The 27513-nt window shown below is 43.9% G+C and overlaps 1 protein-coding gene across 3 annotated transcripts in view; it reads left to right on the top strand.

The window, feature by feature from the left end:
- The window catches only part of LOC125099906 (protocadherin alpha-C2), a 111902-nt gene that overhangs the window by 78236 nt on the left and 6153 nt on the right, over positions 1–27513 (top strand). For all 3 annotated transcript variants that reach the window (XM_047729528.1, XM_047729527.1, XM_047729526.1), the window contains exons 2-3: positions 1302–1360; positions 4183–4271. In XM_047729528.1, the coding sequence (XP_047585484.1) occupies positions 1302–1360; positions 4183–4271 (148 nt within the window). The remainder of the gene's footprint in view (positions 1–1301; positions 1361–4182; positions 4272–27513) is intronic.

Consider the following 27513-nt stretch of genomic DNA (forward strand, 5'->3'; position numbering starts at 1 on the left):
TCTGCATCCTTGAATAAACAATAAAAAGGATAAGAATAGGAATTGCTGACATTTTGAAGAAGTTTATTGGTATTTCTGTGGCTTTGTATCTACAGAATATGATCATTATAATCCGGAGGAATTTTTAGAATACAACCTCCATCTGTTCATCTTTCCACTCAAATAGACTTCAGTATTCAGTGACAGAGCCACTTTAATCTCTGCCCATGAAAACATGTTGAGGGGAACATCCATCAGGGGTTTTTTTGGTAAAGATTTCATTTGAGAGAGAGAGAGAGCACGCATGCACAGAGGGAGGGGCAGAAGGAGAAGCAGACTCCCCACTGATCAGGGAGCCCTGTGGACCCCACCCAGGATCATGACCTGAGCTGAAGGCAGATGCTTACCAGACTGAGCCACCCGGGCGCCCCTCAGAGGATTCTTTTATAACAAAATTTTTGCTAATACATACCAGATAGTGATGGTGGTTCGTTTTGTCCCCAGAGATTCCTGAGTACCTTCTACGCAACCTATAACTCCTCCAACAGTCTTCAGGGGCCTATATTTTCCTTTTTCGTCCCCTCCACTTGGAATTGACAGTTTGTGGACAAAGGGTAACAGGTCCTTCCAGTACACAGGTGCGGCAGACTGAGCCAGCCCCTTTTTGCATTTCAGACACTCCCTGTTAAGCAATCAGAGCTGAGCCGCAGTAATTGAGGGAGGAGGCCAAACACTCTGCAAAGCAGGGAGCGGGTAGGATTTTATGAAAAGGACTGTGTAGCAAAACAAGTTCAGACTCCCGTCGTGGTTTGGCGTGCGGCTGGGCCCCATCCATCCTGGGTGGGACATGCTGCAGTCTGCAAAGCCGGCAGCAGATCGCAGTCCTTTGCAGTGTGGCCGGCCAGCAGAACTCGTGGAGTCTGAGCCCTGTTCTAGCTAGAATACCAAATGGGAGACCTTCCTTTAGTGAAGCATTTGAAGGCAAAACAATGAAAGCTTTCCCCGTCTCAAAATAGCCTGCCCTCCCTCTAGTGCTGCTTTAGGAACATGGACCTGTTTTGAACAAGGCGAAGCCACAGCTGGTCCTCACAGCATCATTAAGTCTGGTTTTTCCATGATACGGAGTCTGTGGAAGGACCCCGATGAGCTCATTTTCTCCTGAAGTGCTATATATATATGGATAGCATCTTAGAGTTGCCCATAAAATGGCTCCTTTGATACTTTTTTCAGATATGAGAAATATTTCAGAAATAGGCTAATCAATCACAGGGTGATCACCACTCTGCCTTATTAACAAAACCTCCCTTTGTGATTTTTTGCAGCCGCGACAGCCCAACCCTGACTGGCGTTACTCTGCCTCCCTCCGAGCGGGAATGCACAGGTATGTAGTTCCTTCCTTTTTCTTTCTGTCAGGAGAACTTTAACTTTGTATGGCTCGGACACATTCTGTGTCCAGGGGCTGGAAACTGCTGTCAAACTGAGAAGTTTTAGATACTTTGCCAGGAGAAAGTAGTTCCTTTTGTCTCCATATCTCTTCCTTGAAACACTGGAAGTAGTGTCAAAGGCCTTTATTGAATATCTGGAGACCAAATCTATCTTATTTTAAATGAAACTAGAGTAATAGTATTACTCTAAGACTCAGATTAAATATAATTTTGGTTTCTCTACTTTGTCTCTTTGACAGTAATTGATTAACTACCATTATCCCCAGAGCTGATTTAGTACCATAGGGCCAAATAAAAGATTCTTTACTTTTGAGTGTCTTTGGAAACCAGGAAACTAATGATCACTACCCGCAAAAGGATTTTGTTTCAAGGGAGGAATGAACTCTAAACTTATGCCCTTCAAAATGTCTGGGCAACAGTTCAGTAGATTTTTAGCAAACCTACACCGGTCTCTAAAGAGAGAGCTTACAAAGTATGTGTCAAGTTAATGAAAAATTGGAGCACCTGGGTGGCTCAGATGGTTGAACGTCTGCCTTTAACTCAGGTCATGATTCCAGGGTCCTGGGATCGAGCCCTAGGTCGGGCTGCTTCTCCCTCTCCTTCTGCCTGCTGCTCCTCCTGCTTGTACTCTCTCTGTCCAGTAAATAAAATCTAAAAAAAAAAAAAAAAGTTAATGAGAAATTAGTTTTAAGTCCATTTAGAAATGCATTAAAGTGAAATAAATTAACATAGTCTCAAGCATTACATTACAAGTCGAGCAGAGATCATTATAATGGGTGCTATTTCTGACCAAGAACCAATCAGTGAAGGCCTGAAGATCAGCAGTGGGCATATTGAGATGTCACATTAGAACCTGGGTCATAATTTTAGCCCAGAAACACTTGTGCAGATGTTCGAATACTAGTGGCAGGAGGGCTCTTCCTGTTTGTTAGTGACCAGCTCATGCTTTTGCCTGCATCTGAGCTACTGCTGCAAACCATGCAGTAGGGAAAAGCATGGTTTATAATACCAGCTTTTTCTCTCCTGGCTGAACTAGTGCTTTACTTGAAAAGTGTCAAAACCATGAGATGTGCCTTTAAAGCTACATTTGAAATAAAATGCTAAAAAAAAGCCAAGTGTGTTCCTACTCAGGTTTCAACTAAGATACCATGAGATATAAGTAGGATGAGGAATGAACTAAAAAGTGCAGTTAAATGTAACTTAGTACATAGTACAGTATTCCTCATAGTACAGTACACTGAACATATATTAGAGTTGTAAACTCAAAGAATACTCTTCTCTTTTTACACATGTGCTTGGCTTCTTGGCCATTCTGGCCTCAGACCTCATGCAACTGTTTTTTTGAAAATTCAGCTTTGACTTGAGCTGGTTCCAGGGAAGTTACATCTCCAGAATGAATCTGACTGAACCCATAGAATTTGCTGGAAGAATCTGGGAACACATGAAGGATATTAATATTTGAGGGGGGAAAGATTCTAGAATGTAGATGAAAGGAAGAATTGCAGTAGGGCAGAGCTTAATGAGTATATTTGGATTAGATATATTATTCAGAGTCAAGAGTGAAAGAATATTCAATTGATAGATGAGCTTCCCCCACAATAGTTCATCTGCTTCACCGCTTCACATAACCCTTCAAATAGTAGTGTAAATTTTGAGTAACTTAATTTGCAAGATGAACCAATGTCTTTTTGAAAAGAATCCTCTAGGGGCTCCTGGGTGACTCAGTGGGTTAAAGCCTCTGCCTTCGGCTCAGGTCCTGATCCCAGGGTCCTGGGATGGAGCCCCGAATCAGGCTCTCTGCTCAGCAGGGAGCCTGCTTCCTTCTCTCTCTCTGCCTGCCTCTCTGCCTACTTGTTGTCTCTGTCAAATAAATAAATAAAATCTGTGGTCTCTGTCAAAAAAATAAATAAAATCTTAAAAAAAAAAAAAGAAAAGAATCCTCTAATTCTGGTGAGGATTCTTTGGGATGATGTTTACTCTTCCGGTCCCATTTGTTCCTTCCTTCCTTCATCCATCCCACAAGTATATGAGGGTCTCCCATGTGTGAGCATTGAACATATATAAATGAATACGATGTTTGCCCCATTCCTGAAGGGTTTATGTTCTATCTCTGCTTGCCTCCAAGGAAGTCCCAGTTCATGCCTCACTCCCTGCAATATTTCATGCTGAATTAATCTTTTCTGGATTGGGATCCATGAGTGGTGGTGATAGGCTTCCTCAAGTCCCAGGAAATATAGGGTGTGTGGTCTATAAGTAAAAAATACAGAAAGAGTAAAACATGAAATACGTTAAGAAGTAATTGGGTAACTAATTTGGAATAATGCTACAGTCAACAAATAATTTTCATGTATTTTCGTCTTTGCTATAGAGGACCCAGAAACAAGAGAATCAGCAAAAGAGGCCTGGGGCTTCTGAGAACAAGTTCTCCTCATCCGGTTCAGCAATAAGGTGTTCAAATGGCATTAGCCCTCTGATGGGCTTCCTATTAGATTTACTGAACACCATGTGGCATTAATGACAACCAGAATTGCCACAAAGATAAAACATGTTTATTGCCCGAATAGTATAACAAGCAGGAAGTCAACGATGCTTTTGCAGTTTATGTAAGGTAACTGCTCAGCAGTCATTGCTTCAAGTATGAGTACAGTGTGTTAGCCGTAGCCCTGCCTTCAGAGAGCCATGCGCTTTCTCAAGGTGGAAGAAGATCTGGAAAGTCGCTTATGGTCTAACTGTTATTTGGGTCTATGTGTTTACTCAGCTCTGTGCACCTGGAGGAGGCTGGCATTCTACGGGCTGGTCCAGGAGGGCCTGATCAGCAGTGGCCAACAGTATCCAGTGCAACACCAGGTAAAGACCCAAAGTCTCTCTTCTTGCTGGGTTCTAGAAGGCAATTAGATGACTTGTTTGTTTGTTTTTTTAAGATCAGGAATGCTAATGGTTTTCTTTTTAGTCTTTCTTCTTTTCCATACATGTATGACTTCCTTATACTCTTGCATGATTATTTTGATTTTCTACTTAATGTCCTTCAAGAATTAAAAACAGAGAAGAGTGCACGTGTATATAAAGTTCTACTGTAAAGTAACCCGGAGTCTTTCATGTGCTTAGGCTATCTGAGCCACACAGAGAAGATCTGTGGCCTCATGCGCAGAGGTGACACTGTTAGCAAAGATCTTTTGGTTGAAGATGTTGCAAACCTGTTCAGAATGGTAAGCAAAAGGGAGACACATAGATCTACAGACAGATACATGCAGTGGTGTTTCTCATGGAAGTGGAAAGTATAAAAACCAAGGCACTACTCTCTTTGACTCCAGGTCAAAGTCAGACCTGCTTCATTCTGCAGACAGACTTTTACTGCCTTGACATGTATGTTTGCACACGTGACTGTCTCACAGTTTCTTAGTTTAGAGGACCAGTGAGGGCTGATTCTAATCCATATTTTCAGGAAATAGAATCTGCTAGATTGGATCAAGAACCTAGTGGCTGGGAGAGCATAGGAAAATTCCTTAAGCTCATAATTCCTTAGTTTCCTTATTCTCGTCTAATCATACAATGTCATACAATAAAAATATGGCTTTATAGGCCCATCCCTGTGACAGTTTTCAGAAAGGAAGGATTTCAGAGACTTCAAATGGTGTCTATCATAATCCTCTATTAATAGAACATCATGATGATGATAATAGTTTCTGATTATTGAGCCATAATCTACCCAGACATTATGCCGAGCACATTAAACATGTGATCTCATTTATCCCCCATGACAGCCTTGCAAGGGATTTATTATGACTGTTTTACGTATGAGAAACTGGAGACACAGAGAGGATAAGAAACATACCCAGGTTCATGTAGTTTGTTAGTGGCAGAGTAGGATTCACACCCAAGTGTGTCTAGCTCCAAATCCAAGTGTGTGTAGCACTTATATTCCTAGCATGGCTGGCCTGCTGGAACCCATCCAAATTCAAATATATACACAGACACATTACAGATGACACAAGTGTGCGTGTGAAACATTCTTTCCAAAAATAATCAGGTGCCTTTCAATGATTAGGCTATCCGAATAACATGTGCAGCTAAGGGCCCATTTTTGCTGGCAACTCTAAGGGCTTTCGTCGATTCTAATCAGCCAGCATTTGCTATTTATGAATGTGGCATGATTCAACTAAAAGTCACATTTGTAAAAAAAAAAAAAAAAAAAACCACAACAGAAAATGCACAAGTTAAAGCAATTCATTAGAGAGTAATATTGCCAGATGGCAAGGAGAGGAACATAAAATAGTTCATTGACAAATCTGCAACCCCAGTGCCAGGGATGGAGTGAAGAAGTGATGGCGGAGGAAGGGCTGTTGGGCTGTCCAGTACTGCAGCATGGGAGGCACCTAGAATGTTAAGATCTGTTCTGAAAGCAGCTACACCCACGCCCTGCTCACCTGCCTTCATTTTAGGGCTTTTCCTGTTCTCACAGGGCTTTGTAGGTCACTCTGGTGAGCCAGGAACTAAGTCGGAATACATTCTCCCTTTCATTGATGATGCTGGTGGCTACACGTTCCTAGGCAAATGTGCAGTAGGAACCGTCCACCAGTTTTTTCCTTTGCATCTGGCCCAGGTCTCTTTACTTCAGATCTGAAAGAATGTTAGGAACCCCTTTTGCTGACAGAAGATAAGGAAGGAGTTGCCATTGCTCCCCTTCACTATTGGCTAATCCCTTCTGTCCAGGACTGTGCCTGGCTCCTGACGCACAAGTCACCGTCCTCATGGACTGAGCTGGACACAGCTTCCGTCTTCCACGTAGTCCACGGGTGACCTCACCATACTTTTCCATACACCTCCTCACCAGTGACTTGAAGTTAAAGGGATGCCCCTCTGCTTTCTGCACTGTCCTTTCAACATTTTTAGGTTTTAGGACTCAAAAGTATGTTCTGCTGAGTCAGTAAGGAATATGGCATAAGGATTAAGATCATGATTTGGAATCAGATCTGAATCAAATTGCAATTCCAGACTTCCTTGCTGGGTGAGCATAAGCAAATTGCTTAAATTCATGTTTTCCTATTACTCCATCTGTAAACTGGGTATAATGATAACCCCTATCTTAATGAATTGCGATGATTACTAAAGAAGAAAGAACTGAATATAGTGCTTGACAAACGGTGTTAATAAATGCCTAATTTTATCTTTTTTTTTTTTTTTTTCTGGAATGGTTTTGCATGTTCCATGACATGGCCTAGGCTGATGACCTGGTGGCCAGAATTCAGTAATTCTCATTTCTGGACCCAGAGACACACCCTCTAAGGTTGTCTGGATCATCCTGACATCTGTACAGTCCAGGCACTCTCCCTGCACCCCTACCCCAGCTGCCCTTCTGGAGATGGAATGAGGAGGCTTCATTAGCTCTCCCCAGAGAAAAGGAAGATGCTTCAAAAACTTGTTTATTTCCGGTCCCAAGAAGAGCCTGCCTTTCATTGATTCTGTTGCCCTTAGTGCCTCATGATGAAGGTGCATTTGCTTCCAGAAGGTTTCCACTTGTTGCCTGGGTCTCCTTACACTTGTGTCTGAGACCCCCTCATGAACCACTACCTTTTCACACCTAAAAGAGCTGCAGACTGCGGCCGTGAAGAGAAGGAGGCCGTCTGTGCCCCAATACTCATTCACATGTCTTCCTTGTGGTAGTTTCTCCTCCATTGATGCATTCTTTTGCTTTGTCGCTGAACCATTCATTTATCTTCACAGTCCACAAAAACCTAGGATAAGATGTCACGGTGGGTATTAGAGAGGGCATGGATTGCATGGAGCACTGGGTGTGGCACAAAAACAATGAATACTGTTATGCTGAAAATAAATTTTAAAAAATGATTAAAAAAAAAAAAAGATGTCACGCTCCGAAAGGATCCATGGGGACATCACCAGGTGATGTCTCTTGCAGGATAAACAAGTCAGGCATCAAATTGGTTAATCCTGATTCCTGGCCCCCTTCTCCAGCCTCACCTCTGTGTGAGCAGACCAGGACAAGGGCTTCTTCTTTAGCAGCTTCCCGTGAGACTGAGCAGAGGAAAGAAAATGGGCTGAGGAGGGAGAGCATCCAGTTACAGCTTCTTCAAAGGGAGGGATGGGGCGGGGGAGCGTTAAAGGGCCAGTCATTCCCATTTACAACTCTCACTTTCTCAATGTGAATGTTCTGAAGAGGTTTTAATGGGTGCCCTCTTGTGATCAGTTCCTAGAGGGAAACCCGAGAGGTTATAAAAAGACTGCCCCTGCCTTTGAGAAAGCCTGTCTGGCTTCAGCTCACCAGGCTGCTTTGCTATCCCCTAGTGCTTCTTCCGGGCCCCCTTTTCTACTTTTCATTACCTCAGGCAACAGATTATTTTTGGAGTGGGAGATCCTATTTTCAAAAGCGCTCAGGGACTTCCAAAAACACACTGCATTGCCAAAGATAACACTATGGCTTGTCAAGGAAGACCCCAGGGGATCGGGACTGGGCAGTGGAAGGTTAATTAGGCAGGCCGGATGGCTAAGGCAGGGAGGCCTAGGGGACCTTAGTTTAGAGTGACCGGACAGTGGTTCTCAAAGTACAGTACTTGGAGCAGCTGCACTAATTCCTTCTGAGTCAGAAATTCTCAGAGTGGGGCCTAGAAGTCTGTGTTTTAAAAAACCCTCCATGTTCTCCCAGTGTACCCCAAAGTTTAAGAACTGGTGTAGAATTGAGAGTAAATATTCCTGAGGTTGTGTGGTATCTTTGGAGGCTCAGAAACCGTGCGAGGAAGGCATCTACTCATGATTCTTGCAGGAAGCAGGAGCCCTTTCCCTACATCAGAGAGAGAATCACTAAGAGTTCAGGCTCCAGGTCAGCGTAACACTTCTTTGAATTCTAGCTCGGCTGCTGTGCAGTTCTAAGTCCCTTATTTAACGTTTCTGATTCCTAGTTCCCCTGTAAGATGGAGATAATAGTGGCGCCCACCTAATAAGGTTGTAACAAGAATTAAATGAGATAATACATGCATGCTCCAAAACCTGGAGAATAACATTTGGTAGATGGTAGCACGTTTTGTGATTTTCCAAGGTATGAGTCTATCTTTCACATTGAGAATTTAGGTCTGAGTTGTTCTGAGTTGTCTCTGTGGGAAGGCTCTATTCTGAAGATTTTTCATAATGTACCTGTTTTCGTTTTTGTTTTTTCTTATCCCTGGGGGGTTATTTTTGCCCTGGTTTGCCAGATGTTTTTACTCTGTGGATGATGGACACAGTTTATGTGCCCTAATTTTATGCGGGGGGAGGAGGGGGGCGGAGCAAGATTCGTGCTTTTATTTGTCTTAGGGTTTCCTACCTCTCTGGCAAAATCACCTTTCCATGAAGGGGCTTCATGTAGAATCCGTCTCTGACTCTTCTCCCAAAAGAAGCCATGATCCTTGAGTTTTTTTGAAATCCGTTCAGGAACGCTGCCAACATGAATTTTCCCACTTCATGAGTGAGTGCAGCCTTAGGCCTTGTTTGAGGCTTTAGAAAGCTGTTCCACTAACCTGCTCACCCTCAACTTCTGCTGTTGTCATGGCAATCACAGTCCTGGGAGGTGTGTACAGATCCTTATTAGGAAACAAAATGAGATCAGCAATCTGTATGTGTGAGGAGGCTCCCTCATCCACATCCTCCACTGCTACCGGAGGCTCGGGCCAGGCTGAGAGGTCTCTAGCTGAGGAATGTGAGTCCTTGGAAGGTGCACTTTTACTTTTTGGGGGTTCGGGGCTCATCACTTCTGCTGTAGTTCTCTCTGTAGCTCGTGTTTTGTGTTCTGACCTGGCCTGGAGGGAAGGAGCAAGACAGTGTGGGAATGGGGAATTAGAATCCATGAAACTTAAGTCTTTACTTGCTTTATTCATTCACCTTTGCCTCCTCCTTTAGAAGAACACCCTGTACCTTCTATTTTTAATGATCATGTAAATGAAAAACTAGCATGAAAACTTCCTGGTTTTCTCACAATTGAACATTTCTGTTTACTGGTTTGTTTGTTTTTTTTTTTTTAAGATTTTATTTCTTTATTTGCGAGAGAGAGCACGAGCACAGAGGGAGGGGGAGAAGCAGACTCCCTGCTGAGCAAAGAGCCCAACGCAAGGCTCCATCCCAGGACCCTGAGATCATGACCTGAGCCAAAGGCAGACACTTAACCGACTGAGCCACCCAGGTGCCCTTCAACATTTCTGTTTAATAAGTGGATTCTGAGATAGTTCTTTCCCTCAACCCTGTGTTTCCTCCACCTCCCTCGTTTTTTCCTACACCATTTTTTCCAGGATTGATTAGCTCAGGGCAGAATACAGTGAGGGTTGGGACCATGATACAAAATAAATAAATTTCTTCCTTAAAAGTGACCCACCAACAGAGTTTATATGCCTCCTGAAAATCCAGTCCCATCTTCACTCCAGCTTATGCTTTTGGGCACACATTTTAGAGGATATAGTGAGGAAAGAAGAGTAGCAAGAACTGTTCCTTGAGCTCCACGTTCCTTCAGATCCTCCAGAGGCAGAGAAGCAGCTAAGGCAGGGTCAGGAAATGGATACTCATTATAGTTCCTTAGGTTATCATTGATCCATTTAATGTGTCGCTGGAGCATACAGACTGGCCCCTGAAAACTTCATCATGAGAAACAACTTTTGAATCATGTCTTTGGAAAATAATACACTTTTATCCTTCTTTTTTGAAGAGTGTTGCATGGAACAGTAGAGTTTCCCAATTACCTTCTCTCCTAGTTGTGTATGTACACCATAGTTGGTAGCTAAATTTTTAAACCCCTTATCAAAAGGGAAATTCGGGTTTCTACTGGGAAGATTCTGATGTCTCAAAGGACCAAGGGAGGGCAGTGATCACCAAGTCTGCCACCTGACTTGGCTCAAAGATGACAGGCTCCCTGTGTAGCCTGAGAGCTCTGTGGCAAAGTGGTCATGAGTCTATACTTCATTCTGGAGGAAAGCTGGCTTGGATTGTTTAGAACTGGTGGGCTTAGGGCTCCTCTCTGAGAGATGCTTAGACAAAAAGGACCTACCTATAACCTGGTTTGAGGGCAGAGGAGAGGTAATAGCTTGTAATTAATTTAAGCTTTGCAGCCCTAGCAAGCATTGCCTAAAGCCTCACTGATTCTAGTAAAATAGAAATGAAAGCCTATCCCCAGCAATAGCAAGGCTCTTTAATGACAAATATTTTCAGAGAAACTCAGCCCAGATTCCAAAAGAACTTGAAATGTTCATTTCCACAGAGGCAGTCAACTTTGAGTTGAAAAGGTCATTGCCTAATTTGGAGAAACATATTCAGGTCAAGCACTGGTTAGAGCCTAGGGGCCCTTAGGGAAGGGCCATAAGAGAATTCATTGCTAGGAGACCTGGACTTGAGCATGTGGACTGGAGAGATGCCTCTTCTGCCTCCACATGTAGAGCTTGCTACCCACAGTCAGAAAAGGAGAGGGGGAGGCACCTTGGTGGCTCATTCGCTTAAGCATCTGCCTTTGACTCAGGTTATAATCCCGGAGTCCTGGGATGGAGCCCCACCTTGGACTCCGTGCTCAGAGGGCTGTCTGCTTCTTCCTCCCCCTCTGCCCCTGCTCATGCTGCTCTCTTGCTCACTCTCTCTCAAACAAATAAATAAAATCTTTTTAAAAAAGAAAAAGGAGGGGCGCCTGGGTGGCTCAGTTGGTTAGGCAACTGCCTTTGCTTGGGTCATGATCCCAGGGTCCTGGGATCAAGCCCCAGGTTGGGCTCCTTGCTCAGCAGGGAGCCTGCTTCTCCCTCTGCCTCTGCCTGCTGCTCCACCAGCTTGTGCTCTCTCTGTCGTAAGACAAAGAGTAACTAAATAAGCAACTAAATTAAATAAGTAAATTTTTAAAAATTAAAAAAAAAAAAGAAAAAGGAGAGGGAGCAGAAATCAATGGCATTCCACTCTAATCTCAATGAGACCAAAGGTTTCCTCAGCAGTGGTCCTGCCTGGAATGGTTTATCTCCAAGGCAGTGGGCAGGTGAAGGATGGGAGAAGGCAGTCCTGAGGATGGCAGTACCAAAAGAAATAAAGTGGGGCACCTGGATGGCTCAGTGGGTTAAGCCTCTACCTTCGGCTCAGGTCATGATCTCAGGGTCCTGGGACCAAGCCCTGCATCGGGCTCTCTGCTCGGCAGGGAGCCTGTTTCCCCGTCTCTCTCTGCCTGCCTCTCTGCCTACTTGTGATTTCTGTCTGTCAAATAAATAAATAAAATCTTAAAAAAAAAAAGTGAAAAAGTACACCTGAAACTAATATAACACTGTATGTTAACTACACTGGAATTAAAATAAAAACTTAATAAAAAAATTTTTAAAGATTTTATTTATTCACCCAACAGAGATAGAGATCACGAGAAGGCAGAGAGGCAGACAGAGAGAGAGTGGGGAAGCAGGCTTCCCATTGAGCAGAGAGCCCAATTTGGGGCTTGATCCTAGGACCCTGAGACCAGGGCCTAAGCTGAAGCAGAGGCTTAACCCACTGAGCCACCCAGGGTGGGGCTTGATCCCAGAACCCTGAGACTGAAGGCAGCCTGAGCTAAAGGCAGAGGCTTAACCCACTGAGCTACCCAGGTGCCCCAAAACTTAATAAATTTTTAAAAAGGATGCTTGTGGGCACCAAGGTGGCTTAGTCGGTTGAGTGCTGCCTTTGGCTCAGGTCATGATCCTGGAATCCTGGGTTCAAGCCCCACGTCGGGATCCCTATTCATTGGAGAGCGTGCTTCTGCCCCTCACCCTGCTCATGCTTTCTCTCTCTCTCTCTCCGTCTCGGTCTCTCGCTTTCTATCTCTCAAATAAATAAAATCTCAAAAAAAAATTTTTTTTAAATGATGTTTGTACCAGGATGGAAACACAAAATTGAGAGCTTTATAGAAGTCAGACTTGGGGTGTCTGGGTTGCTCAGTTGGTTAAGCATCTGCCTTCAGCTCGGGTCAGGGTCCCAGGATCCTGTGATCAAGCCCTGCATTGGGCTCCCTGCTCAGCAGGGAGCCTGCCTCCCCCTCTCCTTCTGCCGCTCATGCTTGTACTCTTCTGCTCTCTTTCTGTCAAATAAATAGATCGAGCCTTTAAAAAAGAAAAAAGAAGAAGAAGTTAGACTCACAGGTGTAACTCTAGAAGATTAGGGTATAAAAAGATAACTTTTAGGAAACAAATTTGTATCTACAAGAAAACAGGGATGATGAGAAGCTTATTGTTACTAGAGTTACTAGAGAAGCTCTTAAGTGTCGAATCCCAACAGTGTACCTGGCCTCTGGATTACAGCTGCCAGTGAATGTAAAAAACAACCAAACAAACTTAAAAAATGTAGGAAGTCTGAATAAACATGTTTGTTGTTGATGGTCCAAGAATGCTTACTTCCAACATTGGGCCAATCCTGTGCCCAGAGCTGTTGCTCTAGCTAGCACCATGGGCCAACCTGAGTAGTGAGGTGACATTTCCCAAGTCTTCTCTTTTATGTTTTTTGACTCTGCACTATAGATACTGTCTTACTCAAAACACATGTGTCACATCTCTTTTCCCATAATCATCTAGGGTCAACCAAAAGTCTGTAGCAAGGCTCAAAGCCTCAGCCTGTGTGAATTAATGATTTACTTTACATGATGCATACCAAACTACATGTCAGAGAGTTTTGGGGGGAAAAGAGTATCACCAGGTATGTAGACAGCCCTGAGGTGGACACCTTTGAGCCTGTGAGATTGGATCTGTGTTTAATGATGAACCATGGGATACAGATAACCTATTAACAAGGAAGTATGTATGTTGATGAGGGGGTCTTTGTTGTTGAAGTTTCAGAATCTTTAAATCCTGTGTTGTTGCCCCCTGTTGTTATAAAATAATCTTTTAGAACAAGAGAGAAGAAGACTTAATGAATTATTATTTGTTGAAACTGTGACAAACACTTTATATGCATTGGATACTTAAACAAGAGAGAAACACATTGTCATTCCCATGTTTTAGATAAGGAAATTGAGACTCATAGAAATTAAGTGATTTCCATACATTTACACATTTAGTGTTTTTTGCTCACTGTTACAGTCCCAGTATCGAGCAAGGTGTCTAGCACATAGTGGTGTTTCATATTTGTTCACCCATATCTGCCCATATCTGCAGATATCCCCTATGTCTGCCTGCTAGTGAACCCTGTGCACTTAACTAACACATTACTGATACTTTGTCCCACATGCCAAGTGAAGGGAATAGTTTGGTAACTTGGACAACACTATTCATTGTCCGAGTTCCAGGCTGACTGTGAGTTCTGTATTAGTTTCTCATTACTGTTTTTTTTTTTTTAAGATTTTATTTATTTATCTGAGATGGAGAATGAGAGAGAGAGCATGAGCAGGGGGGTAGGAAGTGGGGAGTGGGGATTGAAGGTGGGGGGCAGGGGGAGAGGGAGAGGAGGAGCAGGCTGTCTGCTGAGCAGGAAGCATAATGTGGGGCTTGATCCCAAGACTCTGGGATCATGACCTGAGCTGAAGGCAGACACTTAACCGATTGAGCCACCCAGGCGCCCCTTCTCATTACTATTATAACAAGTTATCACAAACTTCATGGCTTAAAGCAATGCAGATTCACTGTTGTACAGTTCTGGAGGTGAGAAGTTTTACTTGGCTTAAATCAAGGTGGATTCCTGTTGCTATATAACAAGTATCCACTTTCCTTCAGTTTCTAATAACCTGTTTCTCATTTGCATTAGAGCTGTCACTGACAGCCTCTTTAATTGTCCATATTTCTACTACCAGTTTGTTCGTGACCATTTAGGTATTCCCTAAGATGATGATATGTTTTCTCTAACATTTCTCAGTTCTTCCTGACTTCTCTCTAGCAGTGTCTTAGTAACTACTTTTCTACTAAGAGTCTGTTCAAAGTATGCTAGGCACTTTATCTCATGCTTCTCAGAATTCTTCCAATCTCCAACCATTGCTCAATTCCAAAACCATATCAACATTTTTAGTTATTTTAGTTATTTCTAATAGCAAGACTCCACTTATAGGTACCAAAATCTGTGTTAGTTTCCCAGGACTGCTGTACCATATTACCACACATTAGGTGGCTTACACCAATACAACTTTATTATCTCATAGTTCTGGAAATCAAAAATCTAAAATAGATTTCCCTGCATTTAAATCAAGATATCAGCAGGGCTCCATTCCTTCTGGATGCTGTAGGGGAGAGGCTCTTTCCTTGCTTTTTCCAGCTTCTAGAGGTTGCCTGCATTTCTGGGCTCCTGGATCCTTTATCTTCCAGGCCAACAGGATAGTATCTGCAGATCTCTCTCTGACTCTGACTTTCCTGCCTCCCTCTTTCCCTTAGAAGGACCCTTGTGATTACATTGGGCCTACTTGTATAATCCAGGATAATCTGTTTTAACATCCTGAGTTTAATCACATCTGCAAATTCCCTTTTGCCATATAACATCACATTCACAGGTTTCAGGAATTAGGATTTCAGCATTTTGAGGGGGACCATTAGCTCAGGGTCTTTCATGTTCAGGCAGCTGTGGCTCTGTGCATCTGTGTGTTGTAAACTTCAGTAGAGATAAAGGTAAAATAAAGTGCATATCAGGACCATGAAGAGGTGTGATGAGAGTCCGTGAGGACTAGACTTTACACAGCTTTGGAGGCTATTATTAATTGTCTGAACTTTGGTGGAGACTAATTAATCACCTCCCTTTCCCTCTAAGAATTAATTAAGAATAGATTCAAGGAGCCAACTGAGGAATCAAAATTCAGAATCAGATTTATTATTGGTAAAGATGGTGTGGGGAATATAGTAGAGCCTCCACCTCCCAAACACAATGGAGGAAAATCAAGAATGGCAGACCACTCTCTTGGTGAGGAGGAGGAACCATTCTGGTTTGATTACCAAACGGAGCTGGAGCAGAGAGTGACAAAGAGTCAGAGGAGAGGTATACCATGAAAAAACAGTGACTGTTAGTGCTCACTTTCCCCAACCAAAAAGCATGATCCATTTGAAATATGACTTATGGTAATCTCCCCAACTGGACATACAACTTTTCCTTCCTGGGAAGAATAAGTATGGAAATGGAGCTAAAGGTGAGAACCCATTTCCTAGGCCATTCCCCATGGAAGGAAGTATTGGTTGCTGGGTGTTTCTCTATGGGCAGAGGTGAAAATGGGGAGAGAGGAGGAAGATGGCACATTGTTATGTTAGCGGCTAAGAGATACTGTTCTGTCCCAGGCCTAAGTATTTTTCCAAGAGTTAGAGCAGTCAGGAGAAGACAGGAACTCTTTGGATCACCCACAGCCTGATCTGGAAGGAGTCAATTAAAGGGCACGATAGCTAGTGGGAAAGTCACTGTCCCCAGGGTGATGCCAGGAGATAAGGAACAGTGCATGTTGCCTGCCCTGTGTATGCATCTAGCACCTGTGTCTAGGTGAAAGCAGATGAAAGCAGGTCTTCAGTACTTCCCTGAAGAAGAAAGTGGGGAGCCTGATTGGTGTGCACGTGTGCATTGGGAGTTGTGGGCAGTTGGGGGGGGGAGATACTTCAGCTGGCATTCATCTGCTTTTCCTGAGTGTGACGTCCTGCGTCAGGGACAGAGGTTAGGATGGTGACAGGACAAGCCTGTGGATACACAGGACAACAGGATTTGTTTGTGTGTTTTTTAGGAGCATTTTGTATTACAGACCTATTCTCATACTAGCTGCCTCCTTGAGATTGGAGCAGACCAGGCACCTCCAAAGCCTAGAGCCTCTCAGCCCCCTCAGCAGCTCTGCCTGGGGACCAGATCCCTCCCCGTGCCTCTGACAGTGATTAGGCCTGAGACCCATGACAGAGCCTCCCTAGAGGCCAGCATCCCCTCTACAGGGGATTGCATCACCAAGAAGTTAATCCGGTCGTTCTCCCTGCGTTTAATCAGTCGTCAGTGCCACGTCTGTTTCCTTCTGTTGGACCAAGTATAAATTGATTCTAAATATTTGCTTTGGGGAAATTTCTTTTGTAAGAGTGAGCTCTCTCTAAATTGAGGGATTTCAAGATAAAAATGAGCTTCTTTTGTCTTCTCTCCCTCAGGGTTGCAGCCCTGCATTTAGGATACTAACTGTTTAAATGGTTGTAATTTTTTTTTTAAGATTTTATTTATTTGTTTGAGAGAGAGAGACTGAGAGATCACAAACAGGGGCGAAGGTTGTGCCAATACCATACGGTTTTGATTACTACGTCTTTGTGTAGTGTATCTTGAAATCTGGGATTATGGTACCTCCAGTTTTGTTCTTTATTTTTATTTTATTATTATTTTTTTCAAGATTGCTTTGGCTATTCAGGGTCCTTTGTGGTTCCATACAAATTTTAGGATTACTCTAGTTCTGTGAAGAATGCTGCTGGTAAGGGCACTTGAGTGACGACTCAGTTAAGTGTCTGCCTTAGGCTCAGGTCATGATCTCAGGGTCCTGCTCAGCCGGGAGTCTGCTTCTCCCTCTCCCTCTGCCTGCTGCTCCCCCTGCTTGTGTTCTCTCTCTGTCAAATAAATACATAAAATCTTAAAAAAAAAAAAAAAGAATGCTGCTGGTATTTTGATAGCGATTGCATTAAATCTGTAGATAGCTTTGGGTAGTATGGACGTTTAACAATATCTGTTCTCCCATTCCATATGCATGAAATATCTTTGCATTTGTTTGTGTCATCTACAATTTCATTCATCAGTGTCTTCCAAGTTTTCAGAGTACAGGTCTTTCAACTCCTTGGTTAAGTTTATTCCTAGGGATTTGTGGGGGTTTTTTGTTTTTGTTTTTGGTGCAATCATAAATGGAACCGGACTGTTTTCTTTATTTCTCTTTCTGCTACTTCATTATTAGTGTACAGAAATGCAACAGATTTCTGTATATTGATTTTGTATTTTTTAATTTCTTTTTCATTTCTAGTAGAATTGGAAACTTTTTAGAAATGTGGAACCAAAAGGGAGGTGATTACAGCATTTTTGTAAAATGGACTGGCCTTGGAAATGTTCTGAGCTAATGCTAGTGCACTTGATCTGATCTTGTCGGTGAAAATGGGGAGAGGGAGGCCAAGTTTGTTTAAATTTTGCCTTGGTTTGCTTCTTAAGGGAGGCAGCACAGCATTGCACAATGCCTCAGGTCCCTGTTCTGCTCAGTCATTGTGCCTCAAATTTATTAGTGTGTAGAAGGGGAGAGACTGTTGCTGTAAGGATTAAATGAGCTAGTGCAGGCAGAATGCTCAGTGCCATGCTTAGCTCATGGTAAACATTCAAAAAATGTTATCATTTATGCAATTTAATATTCCTGGCACTTAGCACAATGCCTGGCACACAATAAAAACAGGATTCAAAATGGTTTTGCTAAATTAAATGAAATGGTATAGGAAGTGCAAGGGGGTGTGGAGTAATGGTGGTGCAGAGGGTTTTCCCCAGATGACACTCCTTCTCTTGTCCTCCTTCTCCTATAGTGTTCTGATGGCACCTCCATTTTATACCCTCTGTGCAGGGAGATCACTGCTTGTCTAGAAATGGTTGCTCAAGGCTGAGAAGTGACACAGCAACACAGGGCCTGGGATTGCTGCCAAATTTTAAGAAGCGCAGACTGCAACCAAGTGAGGGGGATGGGGAGAGAGGAAAAGTTTGAAAACCCAACTAGACCCACCCAGAAGCAGTTTTTTTGTTGGGTGAAAGGACTGTGGTTCCCAGTTTCAGGTGGGGCCAGCAGCAGGAAAGATGGAGGAAGGGTCCCTGTCTAGTTGTGGTGCTGCAGAAGGGACCCAGCAGGGGGCTCTTGGGTCCAGCCAGGGCTGCTTCATGGGGCCTTGTGCCTAGAAAGGCCTCTTTGGTTTAATATTACGCTGTTGCCATCTTTGAGTACTTAGGGGAATTTTTTATGGGCCCTGCAAGTTATGCAGCTGGTCCTGGCTCCAGACTGTCTAGGGCAGCGATGTTTTGTTTCAGCTAATTTTTGAGCCGGTTTTTGAATTTGCAGCGGGTTAAGTAGGGGCTGGGCTAGTCATCTTTTTCATCTCTCCCTGATTTAATTATAAGGCCAAAAATTGTGATGAATGAAATCCATACAAAACTACAGTAAAATGACTAGTACCTTACCTCCCATCTCCAGTCACGCTCCCAGGAAGTCACCACTATCAATAGTTTAGTGTGTACCCCCAGCTTTTTGATAAACATGAAGTTCAAAGTGCTGTAGAATAAAATAACATGTAATTGTATTGTTGGTATGAATATTAAACAGTACAGCATCATTTGCATGAAAATATTCGTTTCCCTCAATCCCGCTTCCCTTCAGCGAGACAACCACTGTTAACAGTTTTGTGTGTATCCTCAAAATATTTTTTTTAAGTTAACACTATTTATTTATTTATTTATTAAGATTTATTTATTTATGTGTCAGAGAGCAAGCGAGCACAAGCACAGGGAATGGCAGACAGAGGGAGAAGCAGGCTCCCTGCTGAGTAGGGAGTCTAATGTCTCCACCCCAGGACCCAGAGATCATGACCCGAGCCGAAGACAGATGCTTAACCCACTGAGCCACCCAGGTGCCCCAACAGACTTTATTTTTTTGAGCTGTTTTAGGTTCACAGGAAAATTAAGTGGAGAGGACAGAGAGTTCCCATATGGCCCCGTCCCCACAGGTGCACAGCATTCCCGGTTCCTGCTATCCAGGACCACAGTGTCCATTTGGCATATTCGAGGAACCCACGATGACAGGCATGATCACCCAGAGTCCATCGTTCACACTAGGATTCCCTCTTCCAAATATTTTTCAAAGTAATTTTTAATTATATAATTCAACTAAGCCAGCCTGGCACTCCTGAATGGTTTTTTTTTTGCTTGTTAAAAACAAACAGCTTTTCAAAAAGCAAAATGAGATGTTATGCGTAGTAATATACAGCTTTGTTTTTTTAACAAACACCTTTTCAAGTCAGTGCATATAAACCCACTTCATTTTTTTAAAATAAGGATATACTGTGTCGTATGCCTGTATTATTATTCATTTATCCAGTTTCTTATTGGTATCTCTGTTTTTTAAACAATGCAATGTACATTCCTATACATTTATCTTGTGCACTTCCTTGTGCATTTCCTTGCAGATAATATTAGTAATAGTTTACTGGTATTAAGCACTTAAGCCGTTTGTTTACTTAAGCCAAGCACTGTCTTAAGCACCTTACATGTAATATCTCCTTTATTCTGTATAGCCTCTCCCAGAGATGAGTCTATTATTATACCCATTTTAATGCCTAGGAAGTTGAGGTACCTAGGGTTAAGTAAGATCCCATATCTGCCTAGTTAAGTGGTGGGGACAAAATCCGAAACAGGGCTCTTTAATTTCTCGACCAGTGCTCTGCACACACTGTCTCTAGAAAGTTTAATGCCATCTCTTTGCCAGAGTTTCTCTACCTTGTTTATTCCTTATTTTTCTTTTTGAAAACCTATTTATTATTTTTTTAAATAAGCAAAAAACATTCGGGGGTGCCTGGCTGGCTTAGTCGGAGGAGCATGCAACCCTTGATCTTGGGTGTAGAGATTACACCCCATTCATTACTCTACGCCCCATGTTGGGTGTAGAGATTACTTAAAAATAAAATCTTTTTTTTTTTTAAGATTTTATTTATTTATTTGATAGACAGAGATCACAGGTAGGCAGAGAGGCAGGCAGAGAGAGGAAGGGAAGCAGGCTCCCTGCTGAGCAGAGAGCCTGATGTGGGGCTCAATCCCAGGACCCTGGGATCATGACCTGAGCCAAAGGCAGAGGCTTTAACCCGCTGAGCCACCCAGGCGCCCCTTAAAAATAAAATCTTAAAAAAAAAATTCATGTATCAACTGGGGCCCAAGGGTGCAGGGGCACCTGGCTCCGGGGATCCCAAACAGACCAGGTGTGGTTCCTCGCTGCCGACAGAATCCAAAGGCAGAACGACGAGGGGTGAGGAAACAAGAAAGGAATTTATTTCAGGGAGACCAGCACTGTGAAGACAAGACATCGGATTGGTGTCTCAAAGACCATCTCCAAGATGTTGCCGTCTCCAGTGTGGGGCCAAGGTCGGAGGGTGTCGTAAGGGTTAGGCTGCTCACTGTGTTGGGGTCAAGCATTCAGGGTCTTACTGGAGTCAGGGCCTTAGTTAGTGCTTGAGGGGGCAGTTTCAGTTCCTATCAGGGGCCACTTTGCCAGCTGGGAAAGATAAGCTGGAAAGAAGAACTTAATAGGTTAGAAAGTACAGACTGAGGTCACTGCCTCTGCTGTGAAGTCCCCTTTCACTTAAAACAACATTGTGTTTATTCATTTGCCTTTTTCTGCACTTTAGCTCTTTGAGAGCAGGGCTCAGTGTCCTAATATTATTCATATCCCTGCCCTTATTCCTAGTGCAATGTCTCATTTATTGTCCATGATAAATACGTTTAATGGCTTAACAGTGCCTCTTGGAGGTAGCTGCTGTGTCCAGCCTATGGGGGAAGAAAACCCAAGTCAGTGTAGTGGAAAAAAGAGTGGAAGGTGGAATGGTAGGGCTGCAATCTGAACCCGAGGCTTTTGATGCCCCATCTGTTGGGCGGTCCACTGTGTCCAAACTGCCTCCTCCCTACCAGCCTCCAAAGGCTCTGGAGAATGGCTCCCTACCTAGCAACCCGTTCCAGAAGCTGGGAAACTTCACAGCTAGTGTTCTTTAATGATCTCTGGGAGGGGCAGAGCCAGATGGGAAGAGGGCCCCTGGAAAAGAGAGTTCCTGGCAGTACCGCATCCAAGAATAAATGGGGGGGCGGGGTCCGTGGGGAGTCAGGTTCCTCAGAGGGATGCTACGTTGTAATAATACCTATCCTCTATTCCGGCTTCTGCACGCCAGGCATTGTTCTGCGTGATTTATGAGCATTGTGTCTTCTTAATGCTCACAGTTCCATTAGGTGGATATTGTTATCTCTATTTTACATATGAAAGAATGCAGGCTGCTAGGACAAGTGACTTGCTCAAGGTTGCACAACAGGTAAGTGATAAAGCTGGGATTCCAACTCCAAGCTGTGTGTGTGTCCCCCAAACCTCCATTTTAATCCTACTGCTATCCCTAGGTTATAAGAGTCTGCTGAGGCTGGGGGCAGTTTAAAAAGAAAGCTATAAAGGGAAGTTGCCCTCTGGACTGTGGGGGACTCTAGCAACCAGGAATAAGGTACAGAAAACCTTGTAGCTTGAGCCCTGCTGGGTTAGGGGGTCATGGAAAGAAATATATATATTTTTTTCTAGCTGACTTTGGAGAGCTTAGAAGATTTGAAACCAGCCATTCCAATTTTTGAATCTAGGTTCACAGCACATGATGCCTTTCTACTCTTAACCTAGAAATGGTAGAGTTATTTCGGGCACAAAGCAAGAGCTGTGGCTTTAAAAATATGCCACTGGATTTATCTCTTCCGCTCCAAGATTACTGAAAATTAGCCCAGCTGTGGCCCGAGGCAACAAAGAGCCACAAAATCTCCTTCCAGATCCTGCAGACCCCCACCCCCAACCCCACCCCCAAAGGAGGCGAGATACCCAGGAGTGGCAGCCTGGGCTGGGGGGTGGGGGATGCTGGATTCAGATCTTCCCGTCTCCCATCACACTCACACCACCCCCTCCCAGCTACTCTAAGGGTCAGGATGCTAGGTCTGTGAATGAGCTCTACTCTCCTCCCTCATCCCCAAGGCTTCACAGAAGTAAAATAATAGTAACAAATCGATTACTAAGCTGGGGAATCCATGCGAGAAGAATTTTTCAGTTTTATTACCAAATCCCTGTGTGATTTAGAGCATATCACCTTGTTGCAAATTAAGCTTTCAGTTTCCTTACCTATAATATGGAAACCCTTTTCTATATATGTAAAGGGTTATATATGTGTGTGGGTGTGTGTGTGTATAGAAAAGGGCTATATATATATATATAAGATGTATATATAAGGGTTTCCATATATAAGTATAGAGATAAACATATAAATATGCAGATATATATTTAAATATATAAAAATATATTATCTCCTTTTCCCATGAAAACTGAGATATTAAGTGATTTGCTAAACATCACATGATTTATATGGTATAGCCATATTTAAACTTACTATTCTGATCATAGAGCCTAATGTCTTAGAGGACAGGCATTATATTTTTACGTTGTCTTGTTTCCATGGAAAAATCTTTCCACCATCATTTGAAGATCTAAGAAGCAGTGGGGAAATGGTGGAAATGCTAGCCCAGGTGGCTTGAGATTTTTCCCCCTCTCTCCGATCCTGGACAGGATTTGGGTTGCAGACCACGGTTCTCCTGTGATTTGTGGGCTGTAATTACTCAGATTAACGTTGCCCAATTCATCAAGGCTGAGCGAGGAAGAGGAGGCGGAGCTTGTTCAAGCAGCCCACAAGCCCCACAGATGGTAGGTGGGGGTGGGGATGCAGCTGGGGACGCTGTACCGCGTAGTCTTTCCACAGGTTTGGTGGTGGATGGTTTTTGCCTTTTGGTCAGGCTGAGCATGTATGATTCTACAGTCTGCCAAGTTCTGCTACAGACGCACACACATACCCGAGAGACATACAGACACATGAAATGGTTGCTCAAAGCCAGGAGGGTACAAACAAATTCAGAGCTGTTTGAGCTGCAGTGGCTGGCTTGGGTAGGGAGAGGAGTCAAGGAATGGCGAGAAGGGGGGTGTCCCTACACAGAAAGCCTGGATGTTCACCTGCAAACCCAGAATGAGCAGAACCATTCGTGCTCTGACTTTCCCCTGGGCAGCCAGAGGCAGCAGCAGCAGCCCCAGCCAGATAACAAGCGAGCAATCCAGGGGAGCTGTCTGGCTGGGCCGGAAATGGCTGTAATCATTTAATAGCCTCTGCTGGCTGCATGGACGTAGCAGAGTAGGCGGGAGGCAGGCTCCAGAGTGCTGTCTGGCAAGATTGCCCCGGCTTTAATCAAAATGATGGGTTTTCTGGAAGCTCTTTATTAACCTTAGGACCAAAATCCCAAGGATGGCAACAAAGGGATGAATGGGGAGGAAAGGGGAGGGCTGAAACCTGCAGAATGGGCTGGGATTTTCCTGAGCTTGTCACTCCTGCATTCGTGCCCCTCCCCCAGCCTCCACCTCTTTCTGCTGATTCTAGCTTAGAGGTTTCTGCCTGCATCTCTGTCTCCCAGATGGTGGCAATACAAATAGGATCAAAGTAATTGCAAGGGTCTTCATAGACAGCTCAGAATGTGGTGCAGTGAGACCGCCTAGAGTCCATCCAGAGCCCTAGGCTCTACATGTTCATAACCGCAAGACTGTTGGTCCTTAGTCTCTTCATCTATAAAACAGACATATCTACAAAACAGACATGGACATTGACAATATTTACTTCATATGGTTCTTGTGAGGAGCAAAAATTATATTGTATGTAGATCTGCGTAGCCCAGTGCCACACACATAGGAAGATCCCAGTAAACATAAAATACATCTATAATCCTGTGGTGTAGACAGGAAGGTGATCATCTCCATTTTATGGATGAAGAAACTGTAGTTCAGAAATATTTATGTAAGTTGCCCAGGACTGCGTGCTATTAGGTGTGAGAGTCAGGGCAAGCTCTCAAGTTCAGAAGCAAGATGAACGGAAGAGAAGAGAATTCAGCCATCTCCCGCATTCTCTAGCCTATGCCCCTCCAAGATCTTTCCTGAAAACCCTATCCTTGGTCAGAATGACTTGGTTTTGTTCTTTTGGGGAGAATCAAGGTCAATCAGAAAAACGCTGTGCTAGTCTAGAGCCATTCAGAATAGGGGTTGGGGGTGAGTTTACAAGTCTGACATTTGCTTCACAATTTTCAGGACCTTCCCCAGTATCTGCATTGGCAAAACCTCCAGCCCTCTCATTCCCAGTCCCTGAGGCCAAACTCCAGCCAGAGATCCTTTAGCAGAAAAGAGGAGTGGAAAGATGTTGCCAAAAAGACGCGGGGCAGTGCCTAAGGGGGGGAGGTGTCTAAAGTGGCTTATAGGGTTAAATGTTGTGGGCAGTTACCTCCAGAAGGCAGTTTTCTAAATAGCAGACCTATACACATTTTTAAAAACATGTATGTTGTTCTGATTTTTTAAAATATATTCCTACCTATGGTGGAGAAATCAGCCAATACTGGGGGAAAAAAGAAAAAGGCAAAGCCATTTACTGTAATTATGTTTATATGTTATTAAAGCCTTTTTAAATCCCATTGGGTTGTAATCTGAATGTCAGGGAAGGGCTCTGCCTAAGAATCCAGACCCCTGCCGGCTTGGCGTGTATCTGAAGTCCTCTTCCTGGGCTCTAACGGAGTCTTGACTGCCTGTCAGTCTTGTCATTGCTAGTGAGGTAGATCCCCTGGGACCAGAGAAGAGGGACTTGTGGGAAGTCATGGGAGGGGGAAGGGAAGCAGCACCAAATGAAGAAACATTCCCTTAATTGACTATTTGCTGGTGCTGGCCTTGGTCTCTCTTCCTCTCCCATCTTCTTGAAAGAGGAGTCTCTCCTTGTTTTGGCCAGGAAAGTCCCAGCATTTTACGGGCAAAGCCCGCCAATGGTCTATAGGCCTGAAGATTAGGAGGTCAGTAAATGTTGTTTGTCAGATCCTGAAGCTATTATTTCTCCTGAATGAGCCCCTGGAGATGTTTGCTTATACTTCAACTAGAACAGGTCAGTCACAATGGCCTGTGAGAGACTCGAGAAACCAGATTTCGCTCTGCTCCGCAGAATCTGGATCAGAAGGGGATGCACAGGGATGGATCTCTCTGATTGCTTCTTGGAGTTTAAGGCTGAGTCAGACCAACCAAGGCTCCCAGCAAACGCCCAGAAGCTCACTGACATGTAAAAGCGGCTCATTAACTCTTAGCAGTCCTGCTGTGAGGGGCTTGCTCGGCCAACCCGCAGAGCCATTCACGTTCTTTAATTCTTCAAGATAAAGTTATCTCTGAGCTCTGCATCTCCAGATGACATTCCTGAGGCCTCCTGCAGAGTCCTGGCTGTGGCTGAAAAGAGTTTCCATCCTGGTTTATGTAAAGTCCAGGACTATGGAGTGGTAGGAAACCCAGTTTTCCTAGCTGTCAAATCCCAGGCTTTTTTTTTTTTTTTTTTTAAAGATTTTATTTATTTATTTATTTTACAGAGAGAGAGAGAGATCACAAGTAGGCAGAGAGGCAGGCAGAGGGAGAGGGGGAAGCAGGCTCCCCGCTGAGCAGAGAGCCCAATGCGGGGCTCGATCCCAGGATCCTGAGATCATGAACTGAGCCAAAGGTGGAGGCTTAACCCACTGAGCCACCCAGGTGCCCCAAATCCCAGTCTTGCTTTTGTTTCCATCTCTCAGGGACAAGGCCTGCATTTTGAAGGTAAGCAGGTAGGTTCTGGCTGAGCTCAAGTGCAGATTTATCTCAGTTGGATCAAAGAAATTAATCTCAGTCTTGGAGAAAAAGCATCCATGGCCCTATGTCCAAAGAGCTAGCAAGGAAGCTCCACCAGGGAAAGGAAGTTTGGGGGAGAGAAGAAAGGTTCTTGCTTCGTTTCCCAACTGCTTGCTGGTACTTGGACTAAATTTGCAATATTCTTAACCTGCGTTCCTCGCCCCGAGAGCTGTGCCATATATAGTTGCCCATATGTGATTCAGTTTACTGGGCTCTCACATAGAGCTGGTAATCAGGCTTAGCGCTTTCCACACGTGACTTCACTGTCTTTAGGGACAGGAGAAGTGCAGTGAGCTGAGAGCTGCTGGAGTGGCTGCCGCTTCTCATACAGTCTTTTCATTCACCCACTTCACAAGTATTTATTAAATACCTGTTTGAGGCCAGGAACTGCGCTAGATGTTGGCTGTGTAGTGGTGAATAAAACAACTATTTTTTCTGCCGCAGTGACAGATGGAGGTGAAGGGGCTGCTTGGCTAGGAGGGTCATAAAACGCCTCGGCCATGGGGTTACGTTTAAGCACAGACTTTAAGAATGAGAAGTCACACTAAGAATGGAGGGTAGATTGTTCTAGACAAAAGGAAACTGTGTGTGTACAGAACGTGAGGCAAAAACAGTCCCAAAGGGTGTTTGATGAACTGAAAGAAGGCCTGTGTGATAAGAGGGAGACTTGTAGATGAAATTAGAGAATAAAAAAATAATAGATTATTGATATACCTTTATATACCGTGTTAAGGCATTTGCCTTTTTTGTTGTTGTTGTTAAGGCAATAGAAGGCTTCTGAATAATTTTAGGCAGGGAAGTGATGTAATCTGGTTTCTATTTTTGAAGGATCTTACTGTATGTATCCTATACATCAGTTTTGTTTTGTTTTGTTTTTTAATTTATTTGACAGAGAGAGACACAGAGAGAGGGAACACAAGCAGGGGGAGTGGGAGAGGGAGAAGCAGGCTTCCCGCTGAGCAGGGAGCCCGATGCAGGACTCCATCCCAGGACCCCGGGATCATGACCTGAGCTAAAGACAGTTGCTTAACCAAATGAGCCACCTAGGCACCCCTCTATACCTCAGGTTTTTTTTTAAAAAGGGGACAGACTTAAGGAATGAAGAGAACTCTGGCTCCTGGGGGGAGGGCTGGAGAGAAGGCTGAAGGGGAAGAGGCTATTGCTGTAATTCACATTCAGGATAATGGTGCACTGAAAAAAGGTAGTGACAGCTCAGATGCAGAGAAGAGGACAAAGTCAAGGTACATTGAGGAGGCAGGAAGGACAGGTATTGATGGATGATAAATGCACAATGGCTCTGAAGTTTCCGGCTTGAGCACTAAGGTGAGATGCAGCGGAGAGATGCAGAAAGGACTAGATGAGAGGACTCAGGAGTTCTTTCAGCTTGAGATGCTCAGTGAGGCTTTGCAGAGGAGATACGGGATAGGCGTTTGGAGACATGAGTCTGGAACACAGAGGGCTAAGGGCTCTACATGGAAATCTGTGTCTCATCAGTATCTTTGGACACTGTGGATACCCATGGACTTGGCTGAGATCCCAACAGGAGTGAAGAGATGAAGGTCTAGGGCCAAAAGAGAAAGGTCAGGACAGGGAACTCATAAAACCAGTGTCTCCAGAAGGGACTGACAAATGCCACTGAGGGTTCACGACAGTGCAGACTAAATTGTGACTACTGGCTTTAGCAATAATGTGATTAGTGGGCTTGATATAGGC

The sequence above is a fragment of the Lutra lutra genome, chromosome 5 (assembly GCF_902655055.1).
Source record: "Lutra lutra chromosome 5, mLutLut1.2, whole genome shotgun sequence".
Taxonomy (NCBI): domain Eukaryota; kingdom Metazoa; phylum Chordata; class Mammalia; order Carnivora; family Mustelidae; genus Lutra; species Lutra lutra.